Below are 22,965 nucleotides of genomic sequence, written 5' to 3'. Positions count from 1 at the left end.
AGGGGGGCTGGCAGAGCTGTAACTTACCTGTTCTGCAGCTCCTGTCAGCTCTCTCCTCCTCTGCGCCGTCCGTTCAGCACCTCGGTCAGCTCCCAGTGTAAGTCTCGCGAGAGCCGCGGCTCTCGCGAGACTTACACTGTGAGCTGACAGAAGGAGCTGCACGGACGGCGCAGAGGAGGAGAGAGCTGACAGGAGCTGCAGAACAGGTAAGTTACAGCTCTGCCAGCCCCCCTCCCCCCCACTGAACTGCCACTGGACCACCAGGGAAGGAGAGCCCCCCTCCCTGCCATATATCAAGCAGGGAGGGGGGACGAAAAAATAAATAAATAAATAAATAATAAAAAAAAAATTAATAATAAAAAAAAGGGGTATAAGGACCACTATGGGAGGGGGGGGGGGTATAAGGACCACTATGGGAGGGGGGGGGGGGGTATAAGGACCACTATGGGAGGGAGGGGGTGGGTTAAGGACCACTATGGGAGGGAGGGGGGGGGTATATGGACCACTATGGGAGGGATGGGGGGGGATAAGGAACACTATGGGAGGGAGAAGGGGGATAAGGACCACTATGAGAGGGAGGGGGTGGGATAAGGACCACTATGGGAGGGGAGGGGGAAGTAAGGACCACTAGGGGAGGGGTGAGTCAGGACCACTGGGGGGGGGAAGTGAAGGAACACGGGGGTGGGGAGGTAAGGACCACTGAGGGAGGAGGAGGGGAAGTCAGGACATATGGGGGGGGAGGGGGCGGCAAATTTTTTTTTGCCTACGGCGGCAAATATCCTTGCACCGGCCCTGCACACACTGCATTCACACACTGCATTCATGCACACACACACTGCATTCATGCACACACACACTGCACTCATACACACACACACTGCATTCATGCACACACACACTGCACTCATACACACACACACTGCACTCATACACACACTGCACTCATACACACACTGCACTCATACACACACGCTGCACTCATACACACACACATACGCACACACTGCATTCATTATACACACACTGTAAATAAATATTCAATTAATATATTTTTTTTTAGGATCTAATTTTATTTAGAAATTTACCAGTAGCTGCTGCATTTCCCACCCTAGTCTTATACTCGAGTCAATAAGTTTTCCCAGTTTTTTGGGATAAAATTAGGGGCCTCGGCTTATATTCGGGTCGGCTTATACTCGAGTATATACGGTAATCTGGCAAATTTCAATTTGAAAATGGAACGTTCTATATTTGACCCTGTAACTTTCCAAAACACCATAAAACCTGTTGATGGGGGGTACTGTTGTACTCATGAGACATCGCTGATTACAAATATGTGCCTTTTGTTGCAGTAAAACCTAACAGTATTATGACATTTACAGCTAAAATGTGAGGCGGAACTACAAATTAAAAAAACAATTTACATTTCTCATTTTTTTTTATTTTATTCATAATAAATTGTTTCATATATAAATATTTTATATGAAATGAAAGCCCAGTTTCTCCTGAACAAAATGATATATAATAAGTGTGGGGGCATTTAATATGAAAGAGGTGAATTATGGTTGAACAGACATATAGCGCAAATTCCAGTTTTTGTTTACGTTTTGTTTTGATCAGAACGTGTACCATTGGCTCCGTCCTGAAGGGGTTAATAGCCATAAAAGAAAACAAAATTGCCACACAAAAGTATATATTTATATAAAGTAGACATCACAGGCTATTGTCCTAAGGTTGTTTTGACACTTTCTAAGTAGACATTTCACCGCCAATCTCTGCTAAATATTGGAGTAAAATTTAGTATTTTGGGGTTTTTGGCACACAAACTTATAACAAAGAACTTCTCATGTGTATTTTGTAAAGTTGGTGTGTGCTATTCCTGTACAAGGTGTTATTATGTGTTCAGTTACTTCTGCTGAGTACAACGGTATCCCCATTGTATGTCTTTGGCACTATTTCGTGAAGCTACAGTGCCATATAGGAGACCTGTCCTTTTCAGTATTCACAGTAGAATTTTGAGAGACGGATTTAATGAGCCTAATGCTTCAATTTGGGGTATTATAGCAGTTTGACTGTTCAAAAAAAACTCACAAAGGCCTACCATTTGTAAAAGTAGACACCTCAGGGTATCTCATATGGTGCATATTGTGCTTTAACATGCCCCCATTTTTCACCAATATATGCCAAAGTATGTGGTAAAATATAATTTTGGGCATTTTTTACATATGGATTACATTTTTGCTGGGTATTTTGTACATTTCATATGTGCCACTAAGTTCAAACCCCCCAAATTATGCTCAGCTAAGCCTTCTGAGTAAAACAATATGCCCAATGTATGACCTAGACACTATTTTGTGAAGTTACACTGCTGTAAAAGAGACGTGACAAGTTCAGGTTTTTAAGTGTGAATTTTCATGGAGGGTTTTGATGCGTCCGTGTCCCACTTTGGAGCACTTGAGCAGGCTACATATTACAACTACACTATAAAGGCATACCATTTCTTAAAGAAGACATCCAAGGGCAATTCAAAAGGCATATTTTGAACCTTAGCGTGGGATAATTTTTCCGCTAGCTTATACCACGTGTAGTGGTAAAACGCATTTTTTCTGCCTTTTTGACACACAAAGTGAGTTTGCGCAGTATATTTTTCAAACCTTATGTGTACTACGACTGTATAATACTTCATATGTTGCTCAACTATGTCGGCTGAGTACAGCAATACCCCCGTATGTACCTTTGCCAGCTATATGTGGACATTGAAGGGGCACATTTGAGACACAGCCTTTCCAGTTTTTTTCAAACTTTGAATTTTTACGCTGTGTCCATGTCCCATTTTAGAGTATTTTACAAGGCTATATAATCCAATTACCCCATAAAGGCATACCATTTCTTAAAGAAGACATCCCAGGGCAATTCAAAAGGCATATTTTGAACCTTAGCGTGGGATCATTTTTCCGCTAGCTTGTACCAAGTGTAGTGGTAATGAGCATTTTTTAATGTATTTTTTTACTTTGTAAATCTTTTTTTACTTTGTAAAACCCGTTTTTAAACTTTTTTTTTTACTTATTAAATGTTTTACATTTTCTTAACTTTTTTTACACTTTTAAATTTTTTTCTAAACTTTTCTTTTACCGTTAACCCCTAACTAGCAGTAAGCAGCACTAACAGTAAATTCCCCATTTTCCCATAACTCCCACCCACCCCAGCTAGCAAAATATATAATTATAAAATATTTAAATGAATTAAATAAATTGAACCCCTGAGGGTTAAAAAAATAAATAAAAGTTAATCCTCGGGGGTTAAAAAAAAATTAGATTACAGTATAATACTGCGATCTGTATGTTGATCACTGTAGGCAGTGATCAACTGGCAGGGAAGGGGTTAATTTGTATTTAGACTGGGTAAAGGGGGGGTGGTATTTTTTTTTTTTTACTTAAACGTTACTAAAACAGTTAAAAAAAATATTTTTTTTTACCTTTTTAAAGCTTATTTTTAAAAAAAAAATAACGTTAACCCCTAGTTAGCCTAACACCAAATTCCCCAATTCCCCACTAACTTCCACCCATCCCAGCTAGCTAAATATATAATTTTTAAATACTTAAATTAATTAATACAATAAATTTAACCCCTGGGGGTAAAAAAAATAATAATTAACCCTCAGGGGTTAAAAAAAAAAAAAAATCAGATGACATTAAAATGTATACCCTGCCAATTGATCACTGTAGTCCGTGATCAATTGGCAGGGAAGGGGTTAATTTTATTAAAACAGGGGAAAGGAGGGGTGGGATTTAACTTTATTTTATTTTTTTTTCCCACCAGGGGGATCAGTGAAGATCCGTCTCCCTGCACTTCACACAGAACCCAGAAGTGCAGGGAGGCAGAAGGTAAGTACATTGAGCACATGCTGTCAGAGCGGGCACATGAGCTGGGGCAGCCCGATCGGGTGCTCCCGGTCTGCCTCTAATACAGAGGCAGACCATAGCACCGTTAACCCTGCGATCGCCGCAATTGCGGCGATCTGGGGTTAACTTTTGTAAATGACTGAAATTTTCCGTCAACGGTCCTTAACTGAAGGACAAGGTTGACGGAAAATTTCCGTCACCGGTCGGGAAGGGGTTAAAGTTCAATTAACAGAGCAGAAGCTAAGAACTGTGTTGTAAAATCTGTTTGAAAAATAGTCCCTTCACAACATCAGGATGCTTCATTACTCCCTAAGTATAAGGGAGGCTTTAATACCGTTGGAACCTACTGACATGTCCTAATTTTGTTGTGACCAGGGTTAAATCCATTTTTAGTGTTCCCAGAATGAACATTAAATCTCCATTGGATGCATTACTGTGTGAGTAGAGGCTTCCCTCAGGCAACATCAAACAGTATTTAGTGCCCACAGACTGACTAATGAGTTGTAAGCAGCACTCAAATTTAGCGCTGCATACAACGCTTTATATTAATGGAGAACTCCAAGGCTGGGTGATCATATACCGCTCTCTACAGTTTTAACTAAGAAATCCATCTTCTGATTATCAGTACTGATATTAGCATAAGGTGTTATTTAGGGTTAGGGTAAGGTAAGGGTAATCCGGTTTAAGTAAAAAACATTTTTTCAAAAATAGTGAAAAGGTGTGTTGGCGCAACACACTGGATGTGTAAAAATCATTATAAGAACAAAAAAATGCATTATTTTTTATTTTTAACCTTTTATTCACACTTTATATTGTTTTAGGTGATCCCTGTATTTAGAATGTTTTAAGACTTACCGTATATACTCGAGTATAAGCCGACCCGAATATAAGCCGAGGCCCCTAATTTTACCCTAAAAAACTGGGAAAACTTATTGACTCGAGTATAAGACTAGGGTGGGAAATGCAGCAGCTACTGGTAAATTTCTAATAAAATTAGATCCTAAAAAATTATATTAATTGAATATTTATTTACAGTGTGTGTGTATGAGTGCAGTGTGTGTGTATGAGTGCAGTGTGTGTGTATGAGTGCAGTGTGTGTGTGAGTGCAGTGTGTGTGTGAGTGCAGTGTGTGTGTGTGAGTGCAGTGTGTGTGAGAGTGCAGTGTGTGTGAGAGTGCAGTGTGTGTGTGAGTGCAGTGTGTGTGTGTGAGTGCAGTGTGTGTGTGAGTGCAGTGTGTGTGTGATGCAGAGCCTTGGTGGGGGGTGGGAATTTTTATTATTATTTTTTAATTATTATAATTGTAATATTTTTTTGTTATATTAATTTTTTATTATTAATATTTTTTTAATATTATTATTTTTAATATTTGATTTTATTATTTATTTTTTTCGTCCCCCCTCCCTGCTTGATACATGGCAGGGAGGGGGGCTCTCACTTCCTGGTGGTCCAGTGGCATTGGCAGTTCAGGGGAGGGGGGCTGGCTGGAAGCAGTTACTTCTCCTGCAGCTCCCTTCTCCTCCGCGCCGGTCCGTGCAGCTCCCTCTGCCGACTTACACTGGGAGCTGACAGAGGTGCTGACCGGACCGGCGTGGAGGAGGAGGGAGCTGACAGGAGCGGCAGGAGAGGTAAGAGCTTCCTGCCAGCCCCCACAGCCCCATTGTCTGTATTATGGCAATGTAAATTGCCATAATACAGACAGTGACTCGAGTATAAGCAGAGTTGGGGTTTTTTCAGCACAAAAAATGTGCTGAAAAACTCTGCTTATACTCGAGTATATACGGTACTTATTTCTACATATTTTTTATGCTGCTAAATAGAACACATTTTTTATTTATATATATATATATACACACACACACACACACACACACACACATATATATATATATATATATAAATATACACACACACACACACAGAAAGAAAAGTCCTGCGCTCACTCCCATCACTGGGCGGCAGCAAATGACTACAGTATACATCAGCCCCAATACATAGTAAAAACCAAAGAAAAACAAGTTACCTGCGCTCTCTCCTTAATCCCTATGTATTTTTAAACAAATGGAGGTTTTTTAGTTACCTCCGATGGCCATTAAAGGATGAGCCCACCTGCCAACGTCAAGGCAGACCCCCCCTAGGTGGGTCCTAACTCTAACCATTCACCTTGCTTCCTTGAGCCTCTGGCAAAAATCTCTAATGAGACAGAAAGGGGTATTTTTTATATACACCCCTATACATGATTAACCCTTAATAGGGAACACATGGGATGGGCGGCTGCATTGTAACAAGGCTGAGTAATACAAAAAATGGATACAAATGCAGAAAGAAAAGTCCTGTGCTCACTCCCATCACTGAGCGGCAGCAAATGACTACAGTACACATCAGCCCCAATATATAGTAAAAAATTATACACACACACACACACACACACACACATACATACATACATACATATATATAAATATATATATTCTGAATTCTAGGCACTCGTGGGAAATTTATATAGAGCCTGTATGGCTCTTCCGAACGTGAGTGAGATTTCTATTTGGTACCTTATGTATTATTACCTACAGATTACTCTATGTGGTTTTCTTCAAGACCATTTTAGATATACTCACGTTTGCTCTGAATAGTGTTGAGCAGTGGTCTTCATATAATTGGAAACTATTTACAGTATTAAAGGGACACTCCACTGCCCAAATACAAGATTTAAAAAATCACGGTTTAGTAGATATACCCCAAATAAAAGCGTGCATTCATAATTTAATTGAGGATTAATCTAAAAACACCTTGCAAAACCTGCAGATTTCTTGCCTGTTGTCTTTGCAAGCCCTCCCCTTCTGACCCCGCCCAGACTCCAATCACAGACTCCCCAATGCAGCTCAATAAGAAGTCTTTGCAAGGCAGGTACTCTGGGCAATTACTGCCTCTTGAGTTTAGCTCCACTGAGCAAACCGAACCAGAAAGTAACAGCAGAGGTTGTCTGCTTGAAAGCCAATGGGGTGTAACCAGGTTAATTTAGAAATCTGCACTTTTTGTAAAATGAAAATTAGAGGACACATTCTTCACACACAATTTTTCAGCAAGCTAAAATGCTTTAGGGGTCTGGAGTGTTCATTTAAGTACTGTCCATATGTATGCAGTGCATGAATGTTTTGTAGGATTTGTAATACAGTGAGGGGAAAAAAAAATATTTGATCCCCTGCTGATTTTGACAAAGAAATTATCAGGCTATAATTTTAATGGTAGGTGTATTTCAACAGTGAGAGACAGAATAACAAAACAAAAAAATCCAGAAAAACTCAATGTCAAAAAAGGTATAGAGGTATATATTGGTTTGCATGTCAATGTGTGAAATAAGTATTTGACCCCTTTAAACTTAGTACTTGGTGGCAAATCCTTGTTTGGCAATCACAAAGGTTTTGTCTCACTCCACTTTGCACATCCTCTTTAAGTCATTAAAGCGGCACTGTCATGCCGAACTTACTTTTCCACAATTGCTTCCTCTTCTCTTCCTCTCTCTCAGGATCTGTTCTTCATTTCTTCCTGTCTGCTCTAGTCTTCTTTAAAACATAAGACAAAGTAGGGACTACTTTGTCTTATGTAGATTTCCTACGCCTGACCAGCGGAGTAACAAAGTGTGCTCCATTTCCTGTGGTTAGAGCAATTTCCCACGTGATTCCTCCTTTCACTATTCCCGAACGTCCTGTCATTTAGACAGAACGCCGGTTTAACTACCGAATTTTGCCCTAACAGAATGAGAACAAGTTGTTCATTCTTGTAAGGATGAGGATCTGTACTTTTAGGTTGGTGTCTGCCGAGCCCCCACCCATGACGGTTATTCAACTAAACGGTGGACATGAGCAGCTGGTGAGGGACCTAAAGGACAATGGGGGGGACCTATTGTTCTCCCCCCGGCCCCCACCCATGAGTGGCGGGTTGGGGCCCTAAATGAAAATGTGGGGTGGGGTCGGGGTGAACGACACCTACTGTCTTCCCCCCCGGACACCGACCCATGAGCAGCGGGTGGGGGCCCTAAATGACAAGGGGGACACACACCTATTGTCCTCCCCCCGTGCCCTCACCGATGTGCGGCAGGTGTGGGCCCCTAAAGGACACTGGCGGACACCTATGTCCTCCCCCACCCATGAGCGGCAGGTTGGGGCCCTAAGTGAAAATGGAGGGGGACCTATTGTCCTCCCCCCGGCCGCCCTAAATGTAAAAATACCCCCCAGGTGACTAGGGGTCCCCAAAACCCTGGTCACCACGCACCCAAATAAAATTAAATAAAGTCCTACCTACCCCCCTAATCCTAAAATTAGGGGGGAGACAATAAAACTAAATACCTGTAAATAGATTTTAAAAAATAAATAAATACTTACCATTTGAGTATTTTTTTCTAAAACCTTTTTTTCAGCCCCAACAAAGGGCAAATAAAAATCCATAATACCCGTCAAACGTATAAAATAAAAAATCAGAGCGCGAAAAAAAAAAAAAGGATCACAAAATAAAAATTACACAAAATTAATCCTGATGCTATTGCCCTCATCTGACCACAACACTTTCACCCAGTTCTCCTCTGAATCATTTAGATGTTCATTGGCAAACTTGCGAGTGCTGCAGGATTTCAGTCCTTCACGGCGTAGTGTGTTATCAATTGTTTTCTTGGTGACTATGGTCCCAGCTGCCTTGAGATCATTAACAAGATTCTCCCGTGAAGTTCTTGGCTGATTCCTCACAATTCTCATGATCACTGAAACTCTACATGGAGCACCAGACCAAGGGAAACACAGTTATTTTGTGTTTCTTCCATTTGCAAATAATCGCACCAACTGTTGTCACCTTCTCACCAAGCTGCTTGGTGATGGTCTTGTAGCCCATTCCAACCTTATGTAGGTCTACAATCTTGCCCTGACATCCTTAGACAGCTCCTTAATAGTGTGTTAGGTGTACACATAGCATATTTTTAAAAAGGTCCTTTAAAAAAAAAAATACACAAAAAAAAAACATATAGAATATGAATGGGGCATTTAAAGAGAAACCCTTAAAATTAGGGTGGAAGAAACGCATAGCACAATTTCTAGGACTTTTTGTTTTGGTTCAGAACTTTGACAATTGCTTGCAGGGGAGGTGCGGCTGGCGATGTATAAACAAATTGATTTAACTCAGAAATCGCAGATAACTGAGCAGTGAGATTTCAAGGACTTGATCTATACGCCCTTTTAGCAACCACTCTGGGCATAAAAAAAGTGTTCACTATTAGAGGGTAGAATTTAATCTGCCCCGAAAAGAGATAGGGTTGTGTGCATCAAAATTATCGCTCTAATAACTGAGGGGATAACCCTCCAAATTAAATCAAATAGCATAAAAAATAACCAATCAGAGAAACTGAAAGATTCAGAGAGAAGTGAATTGGTATAATAAAAAGGTTCCTTTGTTTTAATTAATTCTTAAAATTGCACTACAGTACTACTTAGTTACAAGACCCCTTATTACCCACAAAGTAAAAAAAAAAAAAAAAATATTACCATACAGATACATTGAGGAGAGGGAAATATCTAAATTGAAAATAATATTCTGCAGGATTGTTTTACAAAAAAAAAATAAAAAATAGAATGAAATAAAGCTGTAATGGGAAGATTCTTCAGTGCACAATATAGCTAGTCTAGTTGAACAAAGTAACCACCAGGAGGTAGTAGTCTTATATTTAAACATAATTATAATTCAAGGTGTTTTAAGTTGTTTAAGAATCGAATAGTTTCAGAGAAAAAAAAAAATTAAAGTGGGATCTATAAAGAAAATATATATTTTTAAAAAGCAGGATAAATTAGCCTCTAGAAAAGAAAAACCTCAATGGCACCTACCAATGGGTGGGATAAATTACTACTTCTCAGGCTAATACCCCTTCATTAGCCCAAGCAGGACAGAGAGGATGAGGATCCTTTCTTAGTATTAAAACATTAAAACATTTTAATTCTGAGGTTAGGGGACTCCAGACACTATAACCCAGGGGTCCTCAAACTCCGGCCCCCCAGATGTTACTGAACTACAACTCCCATGATTCTTTGAATTACATAGATAGCCAGAGAATCATGGGAGTTGTAGTTCAGCAACATCTGGGGGGGGGGGGGGGCGGAGTTTGAGGACCCCTGCTATAACCAGTTCATTGATGAAGCAGATACAGTGACTACAGTGTCCCATTACATTCTGCATGTGAGTATAACATGTATCCCAGAATTGTCACATCACAGGATTCGAATAGTATGTTTACTTATCCCTAATAAACTTTTACATTTTATTTTAGATAAGTTTGTGTAAAGTGTGAAAAATAAAATTAAACATAGAAATCCACACATCTTTATCCTGAAACTGTGTGCCTTAGCTCCCTTTTTTGGCATTTAGTATAGAGAAAGTATACAGAGGAGAGGTGACATTAAATAATGCTTATATTTTTCCACTCATTTGCAATTGAAAATGGATCATTACACACAAAAAGTTATGTTCGAAATGTTTTCCAATGCTTTATTCAACTGTGTAATTTCCAGAGAATTGACATTACACATTTATAATCAATCAATGTTAGGACATTTAATCAAAGATAAATATTAAACAACAATAGTTCTAAAATATTTCTGCTTAATTCAAAATTAAAAGTAGTGATCAGACTATTATACCTTTTTGTTTGATGAAGAAAATTCAGCTTTTTCAAATTCAGCAACTTGTTCCAACAATTCTCTGGGGGGAAAAAAAATAGGCAAAGGTATTGGTGTCTTAGAGTGTTACTATAAGCACCATGATCTCTGCAGTGTGAAACGCTGCACATACAGAGAGATTTTACATCACTTGTATCTTCACATCTGACAGAATCATCAGCCAGCCAGGAAGGAGAGTTCTAGGCAGGCTAATGTCAATTACTTCATACTTCTTGCACGTAAGGTTATTTATTGGGTGAGAACAATCAGCTGATGCTCTTAGCCAATAAAAGGCAACTGGTATAGGCAACCATCTTTTGCCACTCTGAAGCCCGGTGAGAAAAAGGTAACAGGACAAACCATTGCAAAATGGTTTTGCCCATTACTGGCAAATTGCACCAGTGTACTCCTAGCACTGTGGGCTGTAGTTGGTATGTTGCTTGGAGTAACCTTTTAAGGTACTAGGCAAATAATTATATTCTGCTTTTCTTCTTGAACCCGTAAGTGGCTTCCATAATAGCATGCAGTTAAGAGCTTTAGCGATCAAGGACAGCATGGAACATCATAAATACCAGCAGAGCTAGACCCCTGATCTGCTGTCTCAAATGTGGCCCCTATATGTATTTTATTTAAACATAATGTATCCAAGTGTCATACCTATTTTCCAGTTCAGAAATATCAGTTTGTAGCTTCAAATACCACTTCTCGGCTTGGGTGAATAGCTGGCGAAGGAGCAACACATTTGTGTGGGCATGGTTAATGAGTTCTAATTCAATTTCACTATGCACCACTGCTTGCAGCCCCTGAAGCATATCTGAAACTTCATCAACTGTAAATGTCTCTTCCACTAGCCTGAGAAAAAAAAAAGGTGAAAGGCGATTTTTTTAAAGTGAAACAATATTTTTGAAAGTTATACAAAACTTATAATGCAATATTTTGGTAAATTATTTAGAATGAACCACGTTTGATTGTAAATTCCAAATGGTTTGTACATGCACAACAAATGAAATATGGTCCGCACCCCAAATGAGATATGCTACCAGTAAAATATTACAATAAAACTTAGGAGATCTAACTTCAAATCTATGAAATTTACAATAGTAGGATACATAAACATGTGAAAAGCACAATAACAGTATTATTGCTAACTGACAGAAATTCATAATAAAACTATAATTTTTCAAAATACCCTATCAGAAATCCAGGTTTAGTACAGCATGGGGAACTCAGGTTGCCTACGTTTGTAAACCGTGCTTTCAAGATGTGATTATTTACATTTATGGGCTGATATTTTGCCCCAAATTTTAACATGGGGTCACTATATATAATACAGTTCATTGTAGCTGTTATGGTGGTAGTAGGTCACTGGCACCTTGGCTCCATGTCAAACCATTTTCAATGTCAGTTTTGCCCACATTCAAACAGTATTGATTGGCTGAGCGAATGCTCTTAGGCAGGGGCTTACCATGGGGTTGGCGAAACCGGGGGCGACAGAGTCATGGATGGGAGGGGGACATGAGGGTCATCTTGGCAGATGGAGGTGGGAACGAGGTCTTTCCACCGGCCCTACAGTGAAGCTGGGAAACCTGCACAGATCCCAAACAGCAGTGTACGCTAACGGTCTCTCTCCCCAACCCCAGCTGGAGACGGTCGATTCCCCTCTAATATGATGGTCAACCGAGGACCTCCTACACTGGTCCTGGGAGGACATCCAATTGGCCGGAGCAGATGATACCAAGGTCTCTGCTCCAGCCCTACAGGGATGATGGGCAGCTTGCCCAGATCCCCAACCACATGCAGAGCTACCAGGAGTAGGGACAGTTGGTCCAACTTCCCAGCGGCAGCTTAGGAGAGAGATGGTCGGTCTCTCTCCCCAGCGGCAGTGTAGACAATCGGTCTCACTCTCCAGCAGCAGAGTGCAGTACAGGGAGCGGAGGGTGTCATCCTTCGTCTGCAGCGGCAGAGTGTATAATTGTAGAAGAGACAGTCGGCCTCTCTCTCCAGCGGCAGACAGCATTACATGGAGAGGAGACAGTAGGTCTCACTCCCCAGCGACAGAGTATGTTACAGGGAGTGAAGACAACTGGTCCTAAACCCTTTTGTTACATTTTCTTTTATGTATTCCTCTAACACTAGGTTCTCTTTAGTGGATAGATGATATATAGTACCCTTCGGAGGCATGGTACTTGGTAAAAGGTTGATAGTGCAGTTATAAGACCTATGTGGAGGTTAAGTGTTGGCTTTTCTTTTGTCGAAAACTGCCTTAGGGTCTAGATATTGAGGGGGTATCTCTGTTGACAGGGGAGACATAGTAGGTGTGTTTACCAAAAGAACTGCTTTGATTCTCAGTAAACATCCCTCAGTACACCGTTGGCTCCATGATAATATATCTCCTTTATCCAAGTCAATAATGGGGTTATGTTTCTTCAACCATGCAAACCCTAAGATGACTGAAAAAGGCTGGAGAGGAGATCAATTTGAGTAAGGCGATTTCCTCGAGTAAGATACCAATGGGTAATTTAACAGGTATTGTTTCACGAGAAATCACAGGCTCCGACAGTGGTCTACCATCTATGGCCTCAACGGCCAAGGGTGTAGCTTCCTGGAGGGAAGAGAATGGCTATGAGCAAAGGCCTGATCTATGAAACTCTCTGCTGCTCCTGAATCTATTAAATACACTGTTTTTATAGATGATCTCTCCCAGGATAAGGAGATGGGAATTAGAAGCCTGTGTTCTTTCATATTAGATATGGAGGACATGATAGAAACACCCAAAGGCCTGTCCTCCAAAGGAACTTAGGTGCAATCGTTTTCCTAGGGCAGTTCAGGCAAAGATGGCCTCGTTGTCCACAATACAAACAAAGCCCTTCTCTTATCCTGGACAGTTTCTCTGCTTCAGTTAGGCGAGTAACCCCTAATTGCATTGGCTCGGAAAGTGCTAAAGCCATAGAATCAGGGTTCTGAGAAAATGGGGCCAGACTAATAGAAGGTCTACGGGTTCTCTCTCTGGTATTTTGCCTATATCTCATGCGTTCATCTATATGTTAAATGAACAAAATCAGGTCCTCTAGATTTTCAGGTAGGTCTCTGGTGGCCACCTCATCTAAGATAGCATCAGACAAACCGTTTAGAAAAACGTCCATAAATATGTGATTGTTCCACTTAACCTCTGCAGCCATTAATCGAAATTCTAAAGTGTTTTCCACAAGCATTCTGTTACCTTGTCTAAGGCGCAAAAAAGATCTGGCTGCATTGACCTTCCTACCTGGAGGATCAAAGGTTCTAAATGCTGTAACAAAAGCGTTGTGGTTGTATACCAAAGGGTTATTATCTTTATCTCCCATAAAGGATTAGCCCATGTAAGTGTCTTCTCGATCAGTAAGGTTATAATGACGCCAACCTTAGCCCTGTCTGTTGGATAGGCACGGGGTTTTAATTCAAAGTGAATACTAATCTGGTTCAAAAAACCACGACAAGCATCCGGTGCCCCACCAGTAGCGGTGAGGTAACGTGAGAAAAGGCACCAACTGTGGCTACTTCTAAGCCTGTTGCTACAGGGGCAATAGGGGAAACCTGACTCTTATCTTGCAGAGTGGTCGAACGTGACCATAACGTCTGCAAGGCCAGAGAGATCTGGTCCATTCTATGGTCCACTGCCTCAAATTGGAGGTCATAGGAACCACCCTGAGGGTTTTCACCTGCAGGATCCATAAGAGCCCTGTCGTAATGTCAGGATCGACACAGGGATCCAATAGGCAGAATGCAAAAATAGAACGACGTCGGAAAGAATAGAGAATAGTCAGAGACACGCCAAGGCCGAGTGAGACAGAAAACAGGTAAGCGAATAAACAAGCAGAGTCAAAGGGAAGGAGAACACAGAATAGTCAAAATCAGAGCTAAGTCCAAACCAGAGTAAAAGCTATAGGAACAGACAAGCTAGAACCATGGCAGGGCAATGATTCATTGCAAATGAGTACTTTTTATAGTTTTATTTAGTCTTTAAGTGATGACCACGCCCCCAAAAGTCCTAATTAGAAAGTTTAGCGGGCCGTGACGCCATCGACATTGGCGCGCATTCGCCACATCATAAAAAGGGGCAGAGCTACCGCAGCCAGCATCTGAACGGCTGAGATGAGACGAGGGAATGTAAGGTATATCCCCATCATGTGAGAGAAGACCCACAGGATAGATTCCTGCCAGGGCAGTAACCACAGGTACCCTGACACCACACAAGTGAATACCTTCTCTAAGAACCTTCCAAAATCCCCTGAATAGCTCAACTGTAACACCATTACGTGGGTAAAATCCTTACGATCAGACAAACCACACCCAAACTTCTTTCTATAAGACAGTTAAACTGAATTTTCTAATTTGGACCCAACAAAAAAAAATTCTACATCATGTGCTTTTACACAATTTTAGAACAGATTTTGTTATTTTGTCATAAATATCCATCACACAAGACACAAAAAGAGGAAAAAAAAAACCTGTATTACTCAGAAAACCCAAAAAACTTCTAAGGGATCGACCGATATTGATTTTTTAGAGCCGATACCGATACTCTGTGAACTTTCAGGCCGATAGCCGATATAATTTGCCGATATTCTGTACATTTACCATTTTGGAAAATAAAAACTATTTCTAAAGGTAAATGCACAAAATATACATGCCATGTGTAGTGGATGCAGTGTGTTTAGACAGGGGAGCTGTGTGTGTTTGTGTAGTGTGTGTGTTGTGGATGCAGTGTGTGTGTAGTGTGTTTATATAATGCAGTGTGTTTGTGTAGTGTGTTTATATAATGCATTATATACACACACTATACAAACACACACACTCTGCATTATATAAACACACTGCATTATATACACACACTATACAAACACACTGCATTATATACACACACTATACAAACAAACACTACATTATATACACAGTGTGTTTGTGTAGTGTATGTGTATATAATGGAGTGTGTGTGTGAGGGGGCATTTTTTATTAAATTATTATATTTTTATATTTATTTATTATCATTTATTTCCCCTCCCCCCCCTCCCTGCTTGTTGCCTGGCCAGGGAGGGGGGATATAGCAGTCCCTGGTGGTCCAGTGGCATTGGCTGAGCTGTGGGGGGGCGGGCAGCAAGCGCTGACTTACCTTGCCTCCAGCTACCCAGTGTAAGTCTCGCGGCCAGCGTGCCGCGCGGAGCGTTGCCATGGTAACCCGTGGCAACGCTCTGCGGCCGCGGGTCTCGTGAGATTTACACAGGGGAGCTGCAGGAGCTGCTGGCAAGGTAAGTCAGCGCTTGCTGCCCGCCCCCCCAGGACCGCCGGGCTTGTAATGAGCCTTGCGGTCCTAGGAGATATTATCGGCAATATCGGTATCTGAATTGTCCGATACCGATATTGCCGAAAATACTGAATATCAGCCGATAATATCGGTAAAACCGATAATCGGTCGATCCCTAAAAACTTCCCTACATTTCAGTGCTCAGCTGTGGATTTTCTCATATATTTCATATCACATGTCCACATTAATTCACTTTACATTTCCTAATATTTTCTTAAAGGACCACTCTAGGCACCCAGACCACTTCAGCTTAATGAAGTGGTTTGGGTGCCATGTCCAGCTAGGTTTAACCCTTTTTTATATAAACATAGCAGTTTCAGAGAAACTGCTATGTTTATATACGGGTTAAGCCAGCCTCTAAATCCTCTAGTGGCTGTCTCACTGACAGCCGCTAGAGGCGCTTGCGTGATTCTCACTGTGAAAATCACAGTGAGAGCACGCAAGCGTCCATAGGAAAGCATTGTAAATGCTTTCCTATGCGACCGGCTGAATGCGCGCGCAGCTCTTGCCGCGCATGCGCATTCAGCCGAAGAGGCGGAGAGGAGGAGGAGAGCTCCCTGCCCGGCGCTGGAATAAAGTTAAGTTTTAACCCTTTCCTCTCCCCTGACCCGGGCGGGAGGGGGTCCCTGAGGGTAGCTTCTTGATCCAAGGATAAAATCTGACTGACATTCTGGGGTCAAGAGGGATTTTTCTTCCTAGTTTGTTGCAAAATTGGAAGTGCTTCAAACTGGGTTTTTTCTGCCTTCTTTTGAATCAACAGCAAGAACAAATGTGAGGAAGGCAGAACTTGTCTCTTTTCAGCCTATGTAACTATGTTAGTTAAAGAGGAAAATTGTTTTCTTTGAACCTAGTTAAGAAGCAGTAGAAATATAATGTTTTTAAATATGCGTGTTTAAGTGGTAGAGTGTGTGTGTGGGGTGCAGCTTGTGCGTGAGGGGTACAGTGTGGGGGGGCAGTGTGTGTGTGTGGGAGCAGGTTGTATGAAGGGTACAGTGTGTTTGTGAGGGCGGTAGGTTGTGTGAGGGGTACAATCTGTGTAGGGGTACAGTTTGTGTGTGTGTATATGGGGCAATTGTGCATATTAGGGGGCAGAGTATTTGTATGGGGGAGCATGTGTGTGTATGTAGGGGCAATTGTGTGTATGGGGGGAGAGTTATTGTATGTTGGGAGGTCAAATTCATAAATATATAATTTCAAAAAAAAAATGTAATAAAAAATAATACTTTTCATATCCCCCCTACCTGCTTACCTTTCCCTGGCAGGGGGGACATTTCCTGCAATCCCTGGTGGTCCGGTGGAAAAGCCCTGGTGGTCCCAGTGGTGAGAGTGAACTCTAGCTGCCTCAGGAGCTGCTAGAATTCACTCTCGCGAGATACGGAGAGTTGCCGTGGTAACACTCAGAGCTCACGAGAGGTGAACCCGGCGGAGCTGCAAGTTAGAACTCTCTCCTCCCTCCCCTGCCGGCTCCAGCAGTGCACTGAGAGTGGGCCGGAGAGGAAGAGCTCTAATCTCCCCTCCGGTCCTGCAGAGCCGGCTTGGGAGAGGGAGGCACGGTTCCCGGTGCTATCATCAGAGCACCAGGAAAATATCTTGTGGCTCCCCTGTGTGCCAGTCTGGGGCGCCTCGGCACACAGTTTGGGAACCTCTGGTTTAGATAGTTATCGCCTCTAACGGTTTTTCGAAACAGCTTTTCAGGAAATCCGGGGTAATGTATGTTACATTAGAACTGTATGCGCTACCTTGTGAATCTTCTAAGGGAGACCGTGACAATGAAGGTACCTCATTGTCCGTTCCTAAAAAAAACAAAAACCTATATAGAGAGAAGGAACCCCCCCCCCCTCCCCCACCCTAAAAACCTTTAGGAGAGAGTGAGATTTTTGTAACAAGAATATAAAGATGAGAAATACTGACTGTTACGGATACTCCACCGACCCATATTGGATTACATTTTGTTAAGTTACCGAAGTCGGTTCTTTCGGTATTATTGTTACCTATACTCCATTTACACGAACAACTTGGATTACATATTCGTGCATACGAACTCAGACCACCCGGACCCTGGCGTGTGCCGCCACTTAACCCTTTTGACCTCGGAAACAACCGAACGGACGACCACCGGGAGGTTGCGGTTAACCACAACCTTAATTGACTGCCTCAGGGTGGCCTTGTTTGTCAACTATTTTCACCGTATTCAAACTCCCGAACGAGGACCACCTACACCACAGCGTGTGTCGACGATTAGAACGTTGAGGCTGCGGTTAACCGCAGGCTAATTGGCCCCTTCAGGGCGGTCTACGTTCGGTTCACGAAGGGTTGGGACAACCAGCCAGAGAGCGGTATTCGTACAGCATGTTACCAGTGTTTCGTTCCAGGAGTTCTGAAACCGATACCCGCTCATCTATTCACGAGTAGAAAAGATGGCCGCCATCTCGTGTTCGGGACAAAGGGACACGAAAAGACTTTTATACCAGAGACTGGCTATACCGTTCGTGAGGTCTGAGCGATATTCGTCTATATGATGCGCTCAGACCAGAGCTATCTAATGAATGGTAGAATGTAAAGGGTATTTAGTAAATGGTTATTAATATATATTTTTATGCTGTTTTTATAAGTTGGAAATACACGTGGGACTCTGGGCACTTGGAGATAATTGAATTGCCATAACCGTTGGAATCATTATCTCCAAGCAGGGCAGGGACTATTTCAAACGATGCAGTGTATTGTCATTGGTCAACAGTATGTATTGTCCCTGTATCCCATCAGGTCCAGAGGGGGCTGTCCCTGGACCTGGGATTTTGCATAAATAACGCTGTCCCTGTGCCATTAAACCCAGTTCGTGTTTGACCTTCAAATCGCAGCCTCGACTCGTTTTGTGGGAACCAGGATATCCTAGCTAGACTAGAGCTAGGGGGATTGCTTTACATTCACAGGACTCTGATGGTTGCTGAACGGAACAGCGCTTCTCTCTCTCCACATTCGGGAACTAGGACATCCAAGCGGTCCAGCCTTCAGCTAGCCCGGAGGTAACGTAACACTGACGAATCCCCAGGCTGGCAGGTTCAAAAATGAATGCCAAATAATCAACAAAGAAAAGTAACCAGATACAATTACCATATCCCTATTAGAAATAGATTTAAACTATTGGGAAGGACCCACAACAACTCCTCAATTTCTCTTTTTTGTGGAAAAATCAAAAAGAGCTCAGAACTATTTCTCAACTTCTTTTTTTAGAGAAATGAAGAAGGAATTGGGATACAACATCTACCCCCTTTCATGCAAAAGGATTAAAGGGAAAAGAGGAAGATGAATTAGAGGAGGTATGAGAACTAAAAGAGGCATTATAAAACATGTTGAACCTGTAGGAATTTTTTACTTGTCTAAGATAAAGTTAGAAAATGAGCATATAAGTCTACTTAATAAGGGACTGAAATTCACTCCTTCCAATAATTTAGATACATTTCAGTTCTTTAAAGACTTAAAATAAGTTTACTAGAATTTTTTGTTTAAAAAACAATTTTATTAAGGATACCCACATATCTTTTAATATCAGTGGGCAGAAAGTAAATTATGGTTAGGCAATACAACATACCTCTTTGAAGGAAAGTGTCAGGATTACTGTATGATCCAGCACGTAGAATTGTGTAACACAGAGCACTGACAGGTAACATATACTGGACCTTAGAATGGCCAAAGAATAGTCAGGAATAGCCGAGGTCAAGGGATACAGAAAGAGACAACGATAAGGAAAAGCCAGGGGTCAGGGATGCCAGGAAACAGGGAAGTCAAAAACAATGCCAAAGTCAAATAACCAGAATCACTCGGACAACCACAAGGGAAACCACGACAGGGCACTGAGCAAGAGGAGAACTGGGCCTAAATACCCCGGATGTGGATCTGATTGCTTGTAACCGGCCTTTGACCCCAAAGGCAGTTAGCAGGTTCCTATTTGCATGATTGCTGCTCAGCACAAACCCTCCTGTGGATTGACTGCTGCTCGGCACAACTTTTCCTGTCAATACAGTAAATGCCATTAATCACATTTTTATGTGCAGATTAATACGTGACAGAAAGATCCTCATTCCACCCTAAGATGATGATGTCCGAAGAAATTACGACCTGGCCTAAGGTAAGACTCAGGGAGGGAGCCACTTTAGTTTTTTTTATCCCCCTTCCTCAGCCCTTGTCCCCCCACTACCAGATCCTGTCCCCACCTCTCAGCTCCTGTATCCCCCCTCAGAGCTCCTCCCCCCAGCTCCTGCCCCCTCTCTCAGTTTCTGTCCCCCCCTCATCTCAGCTCCTGTCCCCCCACCTCACAGATCCTGTCCCACCACCTCACAGATCCTGTCCCACCACCGCATAGATCCTGCCCCCCCTCCACTCCCGCCCCTCCCCTCAGCCCCATGCCCCCCAACCACAGCCCCCATAACATCCCCACTACAACTCCTCTCCCCCACTTGCAACCCATATCACCCACACGACAGCCCCTTTCCCAAATTGTAGCAATCAACCTACTTCAGCCCTTATCCCCCCACTACATTTCCTAGCCCCCCAATTACAGCTCATAACCCCACTACAGCCCTGTCCCCTTACTCAGCCCCAGTCGAGGGCTTTAATAGTGTTAAGCTTGTGTGTCTGTGTGTACCAGTATTCTGTGTGTGTGTGCGCCAGTATTATTATTGATATAGCGCCATCAGATTCCATAGCGCTGAACAATGTCTGTCTGTGGGTGTGTGTGTGCGTCAGTATGTCTGTCTGTGTGAGTCGGTATGCCTGTAACAGTGTGTCTGTGTGTGTGCGCGCATGTCCCTGTCAGTGAGTGTGTGTCAAATCAGCAAGTGTGTGTGTGTCTGTCGGTGACTTTGTCTGTTTAGGTGACTCCCCCCCCCCCCCTTTCAATCACATGGAAAAGGTGTTTTTACTCTCCTCTTGGTGCAATGGGTCACTTGACTGCATTTGCCCCCCTGATCCACATGAATGCCAGGAGCCAATGAACATTGTCCAGAGCATACCACTGCCGCCGTCAGCCTGCTTTCTTCCCATAGTGCATCCTGCTGCCATCTCTTTCCAAAGTTAACGGTGCACCCGTCTATCCACCTGATCTAAAAGTAAGCGTGATTAGGCAACCTTGGTCCAGTTCTGACACTCAAGTTCCCATTGAAGTCACTTTTGGCGGTTGACAGGAGCCATCATGGGCACTCTGCGGCTACACAGCCCCATACGCAGTAAGCTGTGATGCTCTGTGTATTCTGACACCTTTCTATCATTGCCAGCATTAAGTTTTTCAGCAATTTGAGATACAGTAGCTCTCGTGTGTGACCAGAGCAGAAGGACTAGCTTTAATTCCCCATGTGCATCAATGAGGTTTGGGCGCCCATGACCCGGATACTGGTTCAACCGTTATCATTTTGACCACCCCACAAGACTGTTTTGGCAGTTTTGGAGATGCACCGACCCGGTTGTCTAGCCATCAATATTTGGTCCTTCTCATAGTCACTCAGATCTTTTTGCGTGCCCATTTTTCCGACTTTCAAAAACCATGAACTTCAAGAACTGACTATTTACTTGCTACTATTGTAACAATATGTTCTTCACTTCACCTGTTTTCATTTCATTTCATTTTGTGGCTGATCAGTGCATTCCTTGTACTACTTACAGCTACAGGACAACTTCTTCAGCTAATGATGCTCTGTGCACTCACTCATAACCCAGCATCCACAGTGCAATGCCAAACAAGCTGCATGGCATTCTCCGGCTGTGCTAGGACAGTGAAACATATAATGTAAATCAAAACTATTAAGAATTCAATTTCTTAGACTCCAGTCAAATCAAAGATGTGGTGGTTCTGTTTTAATAAATTAAATAAATAAATTTAATAAATTATCTGAAATGACTACCCATAAAACCTTGTGCTGAATATTGCACTATAATTAAATAAGCGCTAGAGCGACCCATATTCTGCTTCCAGCAGACAGCCAATAATGCACGTTTGTGAGCTTATGTCTCTATATCAAAATGTGCAGTAGTTTGACTTGTCATGCTTAGATGTTCGGAAGGGTTATTAACTAAAGTGAGAATTATTTGGAATTCAAAGTGATATTCAAAGTTTAAAATAGCCAAAGTGAAAACAGACTTAGATAATTTTCAACTGCTATTTTGGCCTACAAAATTAATTTAGAATTTCTCACAATTGACAACTTAGCACTGTGAACTGAAGACCTGAACTGCAAAAAAAAAAATAAAAAATAAAAAAAAAGGTACTTAAGCACTTAATTTGCTCGTCTGGTCATGAAAAATATGTGCATAATACCCAAGAGCATTCCCATTTTTGCTTGAATCAGCTTACAGCTGATGTGTATTTTGAATTCCTCAGAATGAATGACCATTCAAGTTGTGTCATGTTTAATACAGGTATGTTGGATAGAGGCAAGAGAGACAAATTATACTTATCTGCAAGAAAATTATTAGAATTTTCAAAATACAAGTGGTCTATACATTCCAAAATATATTTTTTTTGTCATCCAATTAATTTAAAGGGATATTCCAAGTACTATGAAACATTATGCTTATCACATATGTCAAGGCTCTAAGTCCTATGCTATTAGCCAGGCCTAAAAATTACTCAACACTGCAAAGTTTCACTAATTCATGATCTTTGGGAATAGAGAGGACAGCAACACATGTAACAGCCCCACTGTAGCATGACTTCTAACTTAAAGAAATACTTCAAGCACCATAACCACTACAGCTCAATGTCGTAGTTATTGTGCCAGGAAAGCATTGGCACCATCCCATGGTAAACTGTCAAACTAGTTTAGCATGACGATTTACCTGGGTCCTGCAGGTGCTCATTCTAATTACTAATCTCCAGCAGGAGAAGCCAGATATCACTATGGAGTAAAGCATGGAAGATCCAGGACCGTGTTCAGAACTATAGAGCTAAATGGATTCTCCCACAGAAAAAGAACAGAAGCAGGGGATACAGTTGTGGATGCCCGGAAGGACACGGGTAAGTTGTCACTACTTACTGTGTGATCAC

General features: G+C 42.0%; 1 protein-coding gene across 3 annotated transcripts in view; it reads right to left on the bottom strand.

The window, feature by feature from the left end:
- The window catches only part of LZTFL1 (leucine zipper transcription factor like 1), a 97,997-nt gene that overhangs the window by 61,731 nt on the left and 13,301 nt on the right, over nucleotides 1–22,965 (bottom strand). For 2 of the 3 annotated variants that reach the window (XM_063450614.1, XM_063450613.1), the window contains 2 exons: nucleotides 11,246–11,440; nucleotides 10,571–10,631 (listed from right to left, as the gene is read on the bottom strand). In XM_063450614.1, coding sequence (XP_063306684.1) covers nucleotides 10,571–10,631; nucleotides 11,246–11,400 — 216 coding nt within the window. In that variant the 5' untranslated portion in view covers nucleotides 11,401–11,440. Of the gene's footprint in view, nucleotides 1–10,570; nucleotides 10,632–11,245; nucleotides 11,441–19,518; nucleotides 19,728–22,965 lie in introns of those variants that run through there. The other variant, XM_063450615.1, reaches the window with a different exon arrangement.

This window comes from Pelobates fuscus, chromosome 4, assembly GCF_036172605.1.
Source record: "Pelobates fuscus isolate aPelFus1 chromosome 4, aPelFus1.pri, whole genome shotgun sequence".
NCBI lineage: Eukaryota > Metazoa > Chordata > Amphibia > Anura > Pelobatidae > Pelobates > Pelobates fuscus.
This window is presented reverse-complemented; position numbering and strand designations above follow the sequence as displayed.